Below are 13,738 nucleotides of genomic sequence, written 5' to 3'. Positions count from 1 at the left end.
TCCATAACCTTATCTGACTCTATACCACTCTGTAGTAATATCCATGCAGTTCAACTTTCATCCTTTTAAGTTGGTGTCTAGACTGACAAAGTGTGAATGAGGTAGTTTATTATGTACATCAAGCCCTTGTGACATTCCATATAGTCAATGATGAATGCCACACTTCAATATTATCCTTGCCTTTACAGCTCAACGATTTGCTACGCCCTGATTCTCAATAATATTATTTTTGACAGAAGTGATTTAGAGAATATTCTAGTACGATACAGAATAACCATGGAAATAGGAAAACTTTGGTTACAATTCCCATTTCTTCAGCTCAATGTTTTTGGCATGTTCACGACAATAACCCATGATTAAAGTACTTAAATAAATTATTTATTCTATTAACTTGTCTAATAACCCCTATGCAATCACCCTATTAATGACAATCGTAATCATGTTTGGTTGTACTGTATTTGGAGGATGGAAGGGAAACCAAAAAAAGGAAAAGAAACAACACTCAAGGGCTCTACACATCAGTACCAATACCATCTCAACATGTTCCAAAAGCAAGGGCACTCTCTACTTTAAATGAGCTTGAAGGCCTAATGTTTTGCTTTTTTTCTACTCTTTTCTACATGAGTCCAAATTTCTCACACAACCAAAAGGCAGATGTTGGTGAAACCCAAAGGATGGGTGTGTTTGTTGTAGGAACAAGGGGTGTTAGGGAGCGGATGAGGGACCAAGGCAGAGAGGGGCGGAGCAGAGTTCTGATGGCAGTGCAGGCAGGAATATCCTTTTATAAACTGCTAATTAGCGCATGATATGTGTTCAGTAAAATAAAGTGTTTCCATAAAGGTTTGTTTAGTGTGTCCCTTGTTACCACAAAGGCATATGTTACTATATTTATATTGGTACAATAGTGCCTGACTGTACATTTTTATGCCATCATATCCTTACTTAAAGCCACCGCCATCCTCATGTTGACTAAAGAGAGGCACAGTAGAGACATTGGAGTGCTCTGTACAGATACACTACTTTTCTCACTGTATATAGGACAAACAATGCAAACCCTGATTGTACATAATGAAATTGGCCGAATCTTGGCAATGCACTTAGTCATTCAATGCAAATTGGTCATGCACATGGTATGCCCTGCAGCTGGGGTGCTGTGATAACACAAGTGTCCAAAAACTAAGACTTCTGGTAAGAACAGTACTGAGATACATGTGCATTCATTTCATGTAAAGCACATTTCCCTATAAGAATAGGATATTTTCCTGAATGTAAAATGAAAAAAAAATCATCAGGTCATTTTTCTTTTTTTCCACATTATGAAAGTGCATTGTAAGCATTCAAATGATGTGTCATACATTGACATCTGAAAATACACTGAACAAAAATATTAATGCAATGAGTTGAAATCAAAGATCTAAGTCTTTTTCTATGTACACAAAAGGCCTATTTCTCGCAAATGTGTTTGTGAGTTCTGTATTAGTGAGCACTTCTCCTTTGCCGAGATAATCGATCCACTGACAGGTGTGGCATATTAAGATACAGATTAAACAGCATTATTATTGCACCGGTGTGCCTTAGGCTGGTCACAATAAAAGGCCAATGTTATTATTATTTATTTTAGGAGCAAAAACAAAAGCGTTAATATTTTTTTTCAGTGTAGTTGAAGAAGATATGCCTATTTGAATGTTGATACACCTCAAACCAAATACCGGAGAAACTCACTCACATCACAATATGCTAAAAACACATAACTACACATGATTAGATTATCACATCTAATCAGCTTTTGAACACGTCCTAAAACGTACATTTGTTTACAAGCCATGTATCACACTTACTCAGGTGAGTATGATACAGTTAATCCAATTCACAAATTCTAAGTATTTAGTGATCCTTAAACTGTTGTTTGTGTCACATTTTTCCTCTCCTCCAGTTCTGGGACAAGGGCATCTGTTGCCCTCCCTTATTGATTAGAAACAGGCTCTGTTAAGCACTTACTCCCTGCCTGCATAAAACTGTCCTTCATCTATATTTCACATCCCACTCTATGTGAGAGACAGGGCCTTATTTGGGGTTTGGGCTTGTTTTCCCCCCCCTTCATTGTGAATTCCAGTCCGTTGCCAAAGCAGGCAAGATGTCTTCATCTCCCATCCTGTCATGTTGATGCCACTGTCTCACTGAGTGGCAACGCCGCAGTCCCTGATCGATCTGGATCTCAGTCACTGATGCACCCTCCAGCGAGCGGCTCCCTCCTTCTCCAGTCATTATACTTAACAGCAACCTCTTATTTTAACCTGCCCAGGACCCAATATAATAGGCCAAGGAATGAATACAACACTGCTGTGAACATAATGTGTTCATGTGGTAGTGGGAGATGTGTTCATGATGTGTTCACTTTGGGAGACCATTGGTTGCTCCAGACAAATGTTGGCATTTTCACTGTAGTTCACTGTGTTTAAGGTTGTACATTTAAAGGCAGGTCTTAGGATTACTAGTTTTTACCAGTGGTCCTCTGTAGCTCAGTTGGTAGAATATGGTGCTAACAGCGCTTAGGTTGAGGGTTTGATTCCTGTTGGCACCATATATTGAAAAATGAATGCACTCACTGTAATCTAAGCCGCTTTGGCTAAAAGCGTCAGCTAAATGGCATATATATATATATATATATATATATATATATATATATATATATATATATATATATATATATATATATCACATCATCAATAACTGTACACTTGAGTAATTCTTACAAAGCAGGTGACAGAGTTCCCACTTTACAGTGAGAGAGAGCGAGGTGGTCATTTGTCATTGATGTAGCCCTGTGTGTGGGGAAACCTGCTGGGTACTACAAGACAGAACAGCTCACAATCCTATAGAGCAAACAAGTTGTGTTTATGGAAAAATAAAATATCATGGAGATAAATAATTGCTTTTTGCTCCATACCTGTGGAACACTAACTGGCTTTGTACAGCAAGGCCGGCGGTATGGTTAATCTCATATTTGTATTTACTGTCTGTCCATATACTATGTCTATCGATTTAGCAGTGCTCATAGTTGGCCTTGCTACCGCTAGCAACTATCCCCCGGCATTCGTCAGCTCATCAGCCTTGCTACTGCACCCCCTCGCCCCCCCTTCCCCGTCGGCCCCTGCCCAGCCATGGTGTTGGTTCTGGCGCCGGGCCTGTTGTACAGTTATGTAATAAGGGGGGTGTTTTTCAATTACATTAGTTGTAATTTATTTAAAATATATATTTCTCAACCCACTGTATTTTCCTTTAACCCTTAAGGTGCACACGCTCTACTGAAACCCTATGGTAGTGCTAATTTGTTTGACAGGATAGGGTTATAACCTCTCTTTGTCTGTGTGTGTTTGTGTGTGTGTGTGTGTGTGTGTGTGTGTGTGTGTGTGTGTGTAGGGTGATAACCTCTAGTGTGCCACCACTAAAATAGATCCAAATACTCTGTGACACTCCCCTGCCTGACTCTGTCAATTAGAAGTGCACTGACATGCTCACCGGTGGGTGATCCTGTGGCCTTTGTGTAGGATCAGCTCATTGTCCTTGACATTCTGTCCTTCCCCAAACACTGAGTCATCTCGCCACCTCAGTCCACTGTCCTCTCCAATTGGCAGAAGATGGCCGGTAGGCTACTGAGGGTCAGCCTGTTTTGATGATAACAATGTGAATGTGTAAGAATACCTCTGCTATTTCAGTTTATGTGAGTTTGTGGGATTTGTGTGTGTGTGTGTGTGTGTGTGTGTGTGTGTGTGTGTGTGTGTGTGCGCACGAGTATGAGAGTGTCTGTGTGTGAACAAACTAAAGTTTGAAATAGTACTATCGGCATTTCGGTGGGAGTCGTGCCATTGCCCTGAAATGACAGAGGATCAGCATAGAGAATGTGGGTTCTGTTATGAAATGACAGACACAGCCCTGCAGGATTTCAATCTGCATTCATACAGTATGGTATGGTTCCATGCAGTCTCCTCTCTTTCCCCAGGATGGATAAGTCCTATGAAAACAAACTAAACAGTGATTGTCACTCTATGTCGCCTATGCATCGAAGACAGGCTATCCATAAGCTGCTCTTTCCGGTATAGTAAGATAGCTGTAGCTACTGTTGACAGGTACAAGTTGAGACGTTTAAAGAGACATTTTGCAAATCCAACCCCTTTTTCGTACAACAAAGCTTGAACATTAAGAGAAAGTCTACAGTATGGTGACTGTAAAACAAGCAAAACATTTTACAAATGGGGAACTTCATGAAAGCTTCATAGCACTCAAATAATCTTAAATTCATTGTAGTCAATGTGCATTTCAAAACATTCAACAGTCTGATGATATTTAGTTGAGAAAACAATTAGAATCAGAATTATTTTATTTGGCTGAGTATATTTGCACATACAGGTAATTGACTTGGTGAGGATGGTGCATAGGACATAAAAAACAACAATATATAAGCAAAAATAATTTAAAAGAGAATAGCAAACAATAAATTATTTAGGCTGTGCGAGGCTAAGAGGCAATGAGATTAGAGGATTTGAAGTGGGTATGGGGCATGTACACTATAAATTAGAATACATGTACAATAACATTTGTGTGTGTGTGTGTGTGTGTGTGTGTGTGTGTGTGTGTGTGTGTGTGTGTGTGTGTGTGTGTGTGTGTGTGAGTGTGACTGGGGGGGGCTATTCAGGTGGTGTGAGGTTTTTCTGGATGGAAGTCTTTGGAAGAGGTGGTGACTGGAGTGGGAAGGATCAGTGATGATCTTTCCTGCGCTCTTACTGGTCCTGGAGTGGAACAGGTCCAGGAGAGATGGCAGATTGCAGCCGATGACCTTCTCAGCTGACCGAATGGTCTGCTGTAGTCTGCAGTCTGGATTCTGTATGCCTTTGTCCTTGGCAGTGGCAGCAGCGAACCAGACGGTGATCGATGAGCTGAGGATCTCGACCATCACCTTCTGTGGCATGTTGAATTGTAGAGATGGTAGTAGTCTTCAGGAGAACCATGCCTAGGCTTTAGTTCAGCAGCCTAACATACTATTGTAGTGCGCAGACGACACAGGTTTGAAGCAATCAGTCAGTCATTGTTACGTGTGTCCTTGTATTCTTTTATGTTTCCTTCAGTGTGACCCCCTCTCACTATCCTTCTACATTCAGGTCTGTCTGCAATTGGCCATTCATCCCCGTCATTCATCATTCATTCTCCGTTCCTGTCAAATCAGAGGGCTGCCCATACCAATCAGAAGGCAGTCTGTCTGTTTAAATACTCCACCAGATTTGTTAGTCGACTAGTTTTGTGTTTGGGTGTGTTTGTTCTTTCGACTCTTATATTCATTGTGCAAGGTCAGATTCCAACTTGTGATTACAAACATTTAGAGTAGTACTTTTGTTAGTGTTAAATCGTCCTGTCTTATTGTAACCAGGGAGTAGCTGAAAAGGACTGTATAATTTAGGAAGGGGCTGGTTATCTAACTAATGGAGCTAAATAGGCAGTGTAGGAGGATACAGGCAGGGGGCGCCAGCAAACCGGTAGACTAGCAGTTACTATCGTTAGCATTAGCATGGGAATTAGCAGTAGCATTTAGCATTGGAACTAGCAGTAGCATTAGCCTTGTAATTAGCATTAGCATTTAGCATTGGAACTAGCATTAGCATTAGCCTTGTACTTAGCATTAGCATACAAACAACTAACACACGGTAACGGTATCACATATGAACAACACATTTATTATACATGACTGAGGTATACATCCCCAGATATACATTCCCTCCCCGCCGGCCACACACACACTCAATCACTCACTCATAGTCTCTGGCCTGAACAGGCTTATAGTCCAGGGCTGTGGTGCGCGTTGAGGCCTGGTTGGATGGCATGTGCGTCGATGAAGGTAGCAGACGAAAGGGGGAGGGTGACGTAGCAACGCGGAGGGAAAGGGCCGTCTTCGTGGTCCACAACGAGGTGAAGGGCCCAGGTCCGGTGGTCCGCGTCGAAGCTCCGCTGGAGTCAGTGTTCGGTCGCAGTCCGCTCGTGGAGGCGACGATTATGTCCAGCTGGCGTCTCGCTTGGTCCAACGTTGAACAGCCGGCTGCTGGCAAGGCGGTCCAACGGGAACACAACTAAACGGGCTACAGTGGTACACTCAATAATCACTTTCCTGGCGTCTTCAGCTGCTGCACGGGGTGCGTGTTGCTGAATCCGCCATCTTAGATTGGCTTCTCTTTACTCTCTATCGTTTGGTCTCTCTCGTTCTGATTCTCCTCACACACTGACTCGCGGACTACTTCCGTCTCTTATATATACACCACCGAACCTAACATCCGGGTCACGGACACACCCCGGATATACTACGTCATCATACATATACATAAACAGTACAATAATAATACATACACCTTCATAAAACGTACAGAATAGTATAGAAAATAACAAAGGAAATACCAGGGGCAAAATAGGGCTGGTTTGGGGAAACTAAAACTGGCACTAAACTGTGGGCCTTCACAACAGCCGCCCCATGAAACCCTCGGTTTCAGTTAACTAAGAAGGCACACTGGCTAGGCTGCTCTAGCAGCGTGAGGTAGGAGGTGATAGTGTCCTTGGTAATCTGAGGGAGCTCAATCAGGCGTGCCACAGGTCGGGTGTAAGTGCGACCACCAACGTCCACGATGGCCGTCCGCACCCTTCCATCCGGACCCGGCAGGACCTTGGTCACTCTGCCTGTCTGCCAGGCGGCGCGTGGAAGGGACTGGTCGATCACCAGTACCACGGCACCTTCGGACAAGTTGTCTCTCTCCCTCAGCAGAGTCTTCTGCTTCTCCTCCTTCTCCAGGGCGCGGATGTGCTCCTCGAAGCAGATCAGAGCGTCTTCCTTGTCCATGTTCTGCAGCGCCTCGTACTCAGCGAAGGTGGGGTTGTCCAGCAGGTACTGCTGGGCCTCGGACCAGGTGGTGCGGTAGGTGATGTTGGCCATGTTGTCCAGAATGCTCTTCAGCGCCTCCCAGTTCCTCTTCCTGAGCTGCTTGGCTTGTTCCTTCTCCTTCTTAGCCTTGTAGGCCTTAAACGCTTGCTTCTTCTCACCCAGCTTGGGCAGGGCGCTGTAGCGTGGGTCGTTGATGATCATTCTCATGGCTTGCTCCCATGACTCGTTGGAGGAAACACCCTTCTCCTTCAGAAGCTCTTTGAAGGCCTGCTTGGCCTCCTCTTTTGGGTTCCACTTGTACGTTTTCTTCGCCAACTCCGGCCTTTCCTCCTTGGAGGCGTCTACAATACTGGCTGAGACTTCCATGGCTGACGTGTACTCGACGGAGTTGACGGGTGCGTCAATGCTGACCTCGGCTACGTGAGGGTGCATGGCCACCTGCAGGTGTTCCTCGGCAACAGCTGTTGCCGCCATGGCACGGTAGCGCCACCACCGGGACTCCTTAGTCTGGGAGTTGTAGTAGTAAGGCTTTCCCGTGTCAGACTTGTACTCCTTCCACGGGCACTTAGACAACATTTGCTCAGCAGGAGATTTCAGGTCGTCTGGTTTCTCCCCTGAGGACTGTTTAGTCTCTGTGTTGTAGAAGTAGGTCTTCCCATCCAGAGACTTATGCTCTGTCCACAGAGACTTCTTCTTTGGTTGGTCATCCTGTGGTGAACCATTTGTGGTACTAACTGTTCCAGGTGCACTGGCAGCAATAGATTCCACTCCAGGCGGTCCGGTTGGTTGGTGTGCTTCTTCGGTTCGGACATGGAGGGATGACGTAGCTCTCCCGTCTCTATCTCTCCCCTCGGTAGCGCCTTGGAGGGCCCACCCAAGCGCAGTCTTAACAGCCATCGGGCAGCCTCGTGGTCCTCTCAGCGGAGGACGGAGCGACACTATCAGTTCAGCGTTGTCCGAGCCGATGAGAAGGGTTGGCTCCGCTCCTTCTATCGGATGTAGGTCTACTCGCCGTAGGTGGGGATATCTTGCGCGTAACCTCTCCAGGGGGTAGTCGTAGCGGGAGAGCGCTAGCTGGTCGGCGGTGAAGACATTCTGAAGCCGATGTCTATCCGACGGCCGCCCCGCCGGGGAGATAGAGAAGTTGATTCTCGCCCCGGTGACCTCTTTAAGGTCGCGACGTATCGTGCGCAGAGTCAGCTTCTCCGCAGTCCCTTGGAGCCCCAACTGGCGCACTGCCCCCTGGAGAAGGATGGTCCGTTCCGACCCGTCGTCTAGAACGGCGTACGTGTCGTACACAGCGTTGTTGTGGTGAAGTCGGACCTTCACCACCTTCAGTAGAACCTTGGAGCCGCTGCTCTGTGGCGAGTCTAGGTAGTAGACAGGGGTTTCCTCTTCCGGTGCGCGACCGGACCTAGGGCTTCTGTTGCCCTCCGTGGACCTGGCGAGGGAGACCTCGTGTAGGATGTTGAGGTGGACCTCCTCACAGCGGTTGCACTTCCTCCTCAAGGTGCAGTTCTTCGCCAGATGGTCGCGCCCACAGTTCCAGCACCTCTTGTGCTCCTCGAGCCACCTCTGCTTGGCCTCGGTACTCAGGTTGTTGAAGTCACTGCACTCATTGAACCAGTGCTCGCTGGGGCAGTACTGACATGGCGGTGGACCTCTCCGTCCCTTTTGTGGGGGTTGAGAGGAATCCTTTCCCTCAGGTCGGGTGGTCCTCTCTCTCCGAGGCTCCTCCTCCGTGTGCAGCACTCCTACTGGGCGTCCTCTGTTCGAGCTCGGCCCGTCCCAGCGGTCTCCCTTCTCCCTCTCCTTCTTCGGCTCAGCGTAACCCATGGCGTCTACGTTGGTGTCATGCACTTCCTCCAGTAGGAACTCCGCGAAGGCAGCCATGCTCAGACCCAACTTCCCGGGGTTACGAACGCGCTGCTGTCGCCGGAACCTCTCCTGCCGGAAGCGTGGGATCTTGCGGAGCAGCCGCTCTACGTTGGAGGTGCTGTTGATCTCGCTGGCGCCAGCTGGGCCCTGCGTCTTCAGCATTCCAACCAAGGTGTGCACGCGGAGCGCGAAGTCATCCAGCGCCCGTTCATCCTTGATGGGGGCCTGCTGTTCGAGGGCTTGCAGTTCAGCAAGGGCGTGGTTCCAGGGACGACCGTAGCGGGCATCCAAGTCGGCGAGCGCTCTGGTGTAAGGTGTCGGTGCGGAGGCATGGGCCAGAACCATGTTGTGGGCTCTGGGGTTCCTCACATGCTGAAGGAGAATCGCATATTTGTAGGACTCTGAGCAGGAGTCGTCCAAGAGCGTGTCCAGGCAGATGCGTAGCTCCACATACTGGCTCCTGTCCTCGTCCTTGAAGAAGGGGAACTTGGGTCCCTCCACCTGGGGAAACATCCTGTAGTGGATGATCGGGGCTGGAGTGACGGTCTGGGTGTCCGGCCTGCATGCATGTTGGTGCACTGGAGGACCTAGGGGTGTGCTACGCTCTTGGGGGATGGCTCCCCTCCCGGGCAGCGACGCTGGCTCCCTCTGGGCCGCGTAGCGGTCGGGTCCCTGGTCCTCTTCCTTCCAGGTGGTCAGCTGGGCATGTAGTTGGACAGTCATGGCGGGGGTCATGGAGCCATCGGCGGGGGGTTCAGGAGATGGCACTCGAGAGGGCCGTGTGGATGATGCTCTGGAGCTACGGGCCGACGGAGTTCTGCTGATGCACACGTCGCGCATGGTCTGCATCATTTCCTCCATCTTCTCTGCGTGCAGTTGCTCTCTCGCCATCTGCCTCTCCGCCGCGCGTTCCGCCCCCTCCATCTGGAGGCGCTCGCGCTCGTACTGGATGCGTTCCCTCTCTAACGCCTCCTGGCGCTGTCTCTCCGCCGCACGTTCCGCTCCGTTCATCTGGAGGCGTTCCCTCTCGGACGCCTCCTGGCGCTGTCTCTCCGTCTGGAGGCGGTCGCGCTCCATCTGGAAGCGTTCACGTTCTAGCGCCTCCTGGCGCTGTCTCTCCGCCACGCGTTCCGCTCCGTCCATCTGGAGGCGTTCGCGTTCTAGCGCCTCCTGGCGCTGTCTCTCCGCCGTCCCCATCTGGAGGCGTTCACGCTCGAAATGGATGCGTTCCCTCTCTCGTTCACGCTCGAACTGGAGGCGTTCTCGCTCTAACGTCACCTCGGCCTGTTGGCGCTCCCGCTCTAACGCCATCTCGGCCTGTTGGCGCATACATTCGGACAGCGCGGCACTACTCCCTCTGGAGTGCAGGCTATCCGCCCCAGAGGCAGAACTGCCCACGGAAACCCTGGACCGGGAGGAAGCCACTGAGCGGCAGGAGCTAGGTCTCGAGCGCGCCGTACTGGGAGGCAGATCGTTGAGGCTGAGGCCCTCCCTCTTCCGCCCGCAGGCGCTGTCGGACCGGGCCTCTCCTTCCTGCTCGTCCGTTTCCACGGCAAAACCCTGCGGTTCTGCCATCTCATCCTCAGGCTGGTGCTCTGTGAGGGCTGTCTCAGTGCTAGCCACCCGCTCGCCGGCGGACACCTCGGCCTCTCCGACCACTGTATCCCGTGGAGTGCGCTCCTCGCTACCACTCAGTGAGCTTTCGAGCTCAAGCTCATACTCCTGTAACCTCGGAGGCAACCGCGGGACTCTCTGTGGTCGTGGCTCTGGCTCAGGGGGCGGAGAAGGGGGGGTAACTGTCTGGTCTGGTTGGCTGCGCTCAGCCATGCTATCACTACACTACCTATCCGGCTCGAAGGACCAATTGTAACCAGGGAGTAGCTGAAAAGGACTGTATAATTTAGGAAGGGGCTGGTTATCTAACTAATGGAGCTAAATAGGCAGTGTAGGAGGATACAGGCAGGGGGCGCCAGCAAACCGGTAGACTAGCAGTTACTATCGTTAGCATTAGCATGGGAACTAGCAGTAGCATTTAGCATTGGAACTAGCAGTAGCATTAGCCTTGTAATTAGCATTAGCATTTAGCATTGGAACTAGCATTAGCATTAGCCTTGTACTTAGCATTAGCATACAAACAACTAACACACGGTAACGGTATCACATATGAACAACACATTTATTATACATGACTGAGGTATACATCCCCAGATATACATTCCCTCCCCGCCGGCCACACACACACTCAATCACTCACTCATAGTCTCTGGCCTGAACAGGCTTATAGTCCAGGGCTGTGGTGCGCGTTGAGGCCTGGTTGGATGGCATGTGCGTCGATGAAGGTAGCAGACGAAAGGGGGAGGGTGACGTAGCAACGCGGAGGGAAAGGGCCGTCTTCGTGGTCCACAACGAGGTGAAGGGCCCAGGTCCGGTGGTCCGCGTCGAAGCTCCGCTGGAGTCAGTGTTCGGTCGCAGTCCGCTCGTGGAGGCGACGATTATGTCCAGCTGGCGTCTCGCTTGGTCCAACGTTGAACAGCCGGCTGCTGGCAAGGCGGTCCAACGGGAACACAACTAAACGGGCTACAGTGGTACACTCAATAATCACTTTCCTGGCGTCTTCAGCTGCTGCACGGGGTGCGTGTTGCTGAATCCGCCATCTTAGATTGGCTTCTCTTTACTCTCTATCGTTTGGTCTCTCTCGTTCTGATTCTCCTCACACACTGACTCGCGGACTACTTCCGTCTCTTATATATACACCACCGAACCTAACATCCGGGTCACGGACACACCCCGGATATACTACGTTGTTACGCTTGCCTGGCTCAGGACAAGGTGACAAAAAGGGAGACGACACATGGATAACAATAATAGGAGATTTATTAAAGTATATAATATTGAATTGAAATAATGATAACGTAAATAGTAACAACAACCCAAAAATGGCTGCTGGTCGACAAGGAAGAGAGCGAGTCCATCAATTTGACCCCCTCTTAAAGTTCCTGGGACAATCAGGATGATCACCTTCACCTGTGCCCATCAGGAACCAAGAGAGAGGGTCAACAAGACAATAGATGTTTGGCGCCCACTGGTGGTACCAGTGTGGATCGTCACATCCCCCCCCTTAAAACAGAGGCCTACTAAAAAGGTCTCTGCTAATTTGTTTCCCAGATTACAAATAATACAAATAATAACAATAGTTTATGGCAACAAAAAAACGGTGATCTCTGCCACACAGCCTAAACGTCAAATCCCAACCTCCCCTACAACCTGCCCACCCTCCAGCAATTCCTGGTACCTGGAAAAGCTCTATTTAAGGAGGGAGGAGCAAGAGAAAGAGAGATTAGAGACAAGAGTTTTAGACCGGCAGCATTGATTCACCTGGAAAGGCGCTGGCTCGGACTCTGCAAAGAATGCAAAAAGGTCAGGGGGTTATGATCTTAACAAACGACCACTGGATGGGACCCCCCTCCCACATAACATCAAAGTGCTGCAGAGCCCAAACCAGTGCCAAACAGAACCCAAACAGTAACCAAACAGTAACCAAACCATAACCAAACCATAACCAAACCATAACCAAACTCCAGGCCCACTCACATCCTCCTCCCACCCTGCTGCCACCACAGGAGTGGATGGAGATGGAGACCCCTCGTTCACTGTGGTCAACACAACCGGCTTCACCTCCAAGACCGTATCTACTCCGGACCTAGGTGAACGAGAATAATAACATTTTGATAAGCTCAGGTGACAAAGTTGTGTAGACTTTCTACGGTTAGGAGTATCGATCAAATAATTCCGTTCGGACACCTGTCGTACAACAGAGTAGGGACCAGTAAATTTTGCTTGGAAAACTGGGTCACTCACAGAACAATCATTATGAGGAAGCCATTGACGAACCAACACATCCTCCAAGAGAAAACAACCACTTTCAGAGCTCTCCAGCTCATCCTTAGGCTGAATCCCACTGAGCAGCAGCTTCAGCTCAGGATCCTCCTGTTGGGCTAAAATCAACTCACTCCGAGACAAAGACGGCGGCAGATCAGGAAACTGAAAAACAGAATTGTCAGGAGTGAACTTATCAGACTCTTTACCATCATCAATTTTAGGGTCCATGCAACTCATAGCACGAGTCATGGCGCAGGCAGTAAAAACCTCAGGAAACTCCTTCACACTTAGGTCGGGTCCTGTTGGTCGTGTAAACCCAGAACTAACTACCAGAGGTGGGGGCACATCACTCCACACTCTTCCTCCAGCCAGGTTATTTCCTAAAATGACTGCCACACCCACCACAGGCAGAGAGGGTCGAACACCAATGGTCACTACCCCCTGGACCAGATCAGAGCAAAGCTCAATTTCATGCAAGGGGACAGACAAAGTCTGCATCCCCATCCCTCTAATCAAAACGCTGGTCCCCACACTTGACTCCTGAGAGAATGTCAAAACCGATTCCAATATAAACGATTCTGAAGCCCCTGTATCACGAAGTATCTGGACAGGCACTTTCTGTGGGCTTCCCACCAGAGAAACGAGACCTGTAGTAATAAACGGGCCAAAATCAGGATCCTCCTCGCTAATCTGTATGGAGGCAGAGCCCTGTAATGCCCCCGCCAACTCAGTAGCCGCAGGTGGGCTGGATACTGAGGATGCCATCACCCCTGGTTTAAAGGGAGACCCCTCGGCAACCCCAGACACTCTTACTCCTGCCCCACAAGCATGCACTGCAAGAGCCAACGGTCTAACAGAGCCCCCCTTCCCACTGTAGGTTTTCTTTCCTTTTAGGACAGGACACTCCTGTTTCCAGTGACCCTTCTCAAGGCAATAATTGCATGTCGAGTTAGGATCTACTCTACTCTGACTGCCATGCTCCGACCTTGAAAAGGGGACAGAATAACCAGGACCTTCGTTAGGGAATTGTGTACGATTTACCAATAGGTCAGTCACGTTCGGATT

General features: G+C 49.1%; 1 protein-coding gene across 1 annotated transcript in view; it reads right to left on the bottom strand.

The window, feature by feature from the left end:
- The window catches only part of grin3a (glutamate receptor, ionotropic, N-methyl-D-aspartate 3A), a gene marked incomplete at both ends in the record, with an annotated part of 31,775 nt that extends 26,809 nt beyond the window's left edge, over positions 1-4,966 (bottom strand). Inside the window, one exon of the mRNA XM_080529438.1 lies at positions 4,783-4,966. Within this exon, the coding sequence (XP_080385564.1) occupies positions 4,783-4,966 (184 nt within the window). The remainder of the gene's footprint in view (positions 1-4,782) is intronic.
- Between the last annotated feature and the right edge of the window lie 8,772 nt (positions 4,967-13,738).

This window comes from Nansenia antarctica (assembly GCF_963989245.1).
Source record: "Nansenia antarctica genome assembly, chromosome: 4".
NCBI lineage: Eukaryota > Metazoa > Chordata > Actinopteri > Argentiniformes > Microstomatidae > Nansenia > Nansenia antarctica.
Note: the sequence above shows the minus strand (reverse complement) of the source record. Positions and strands in the feature narration are given on the sequence as shown.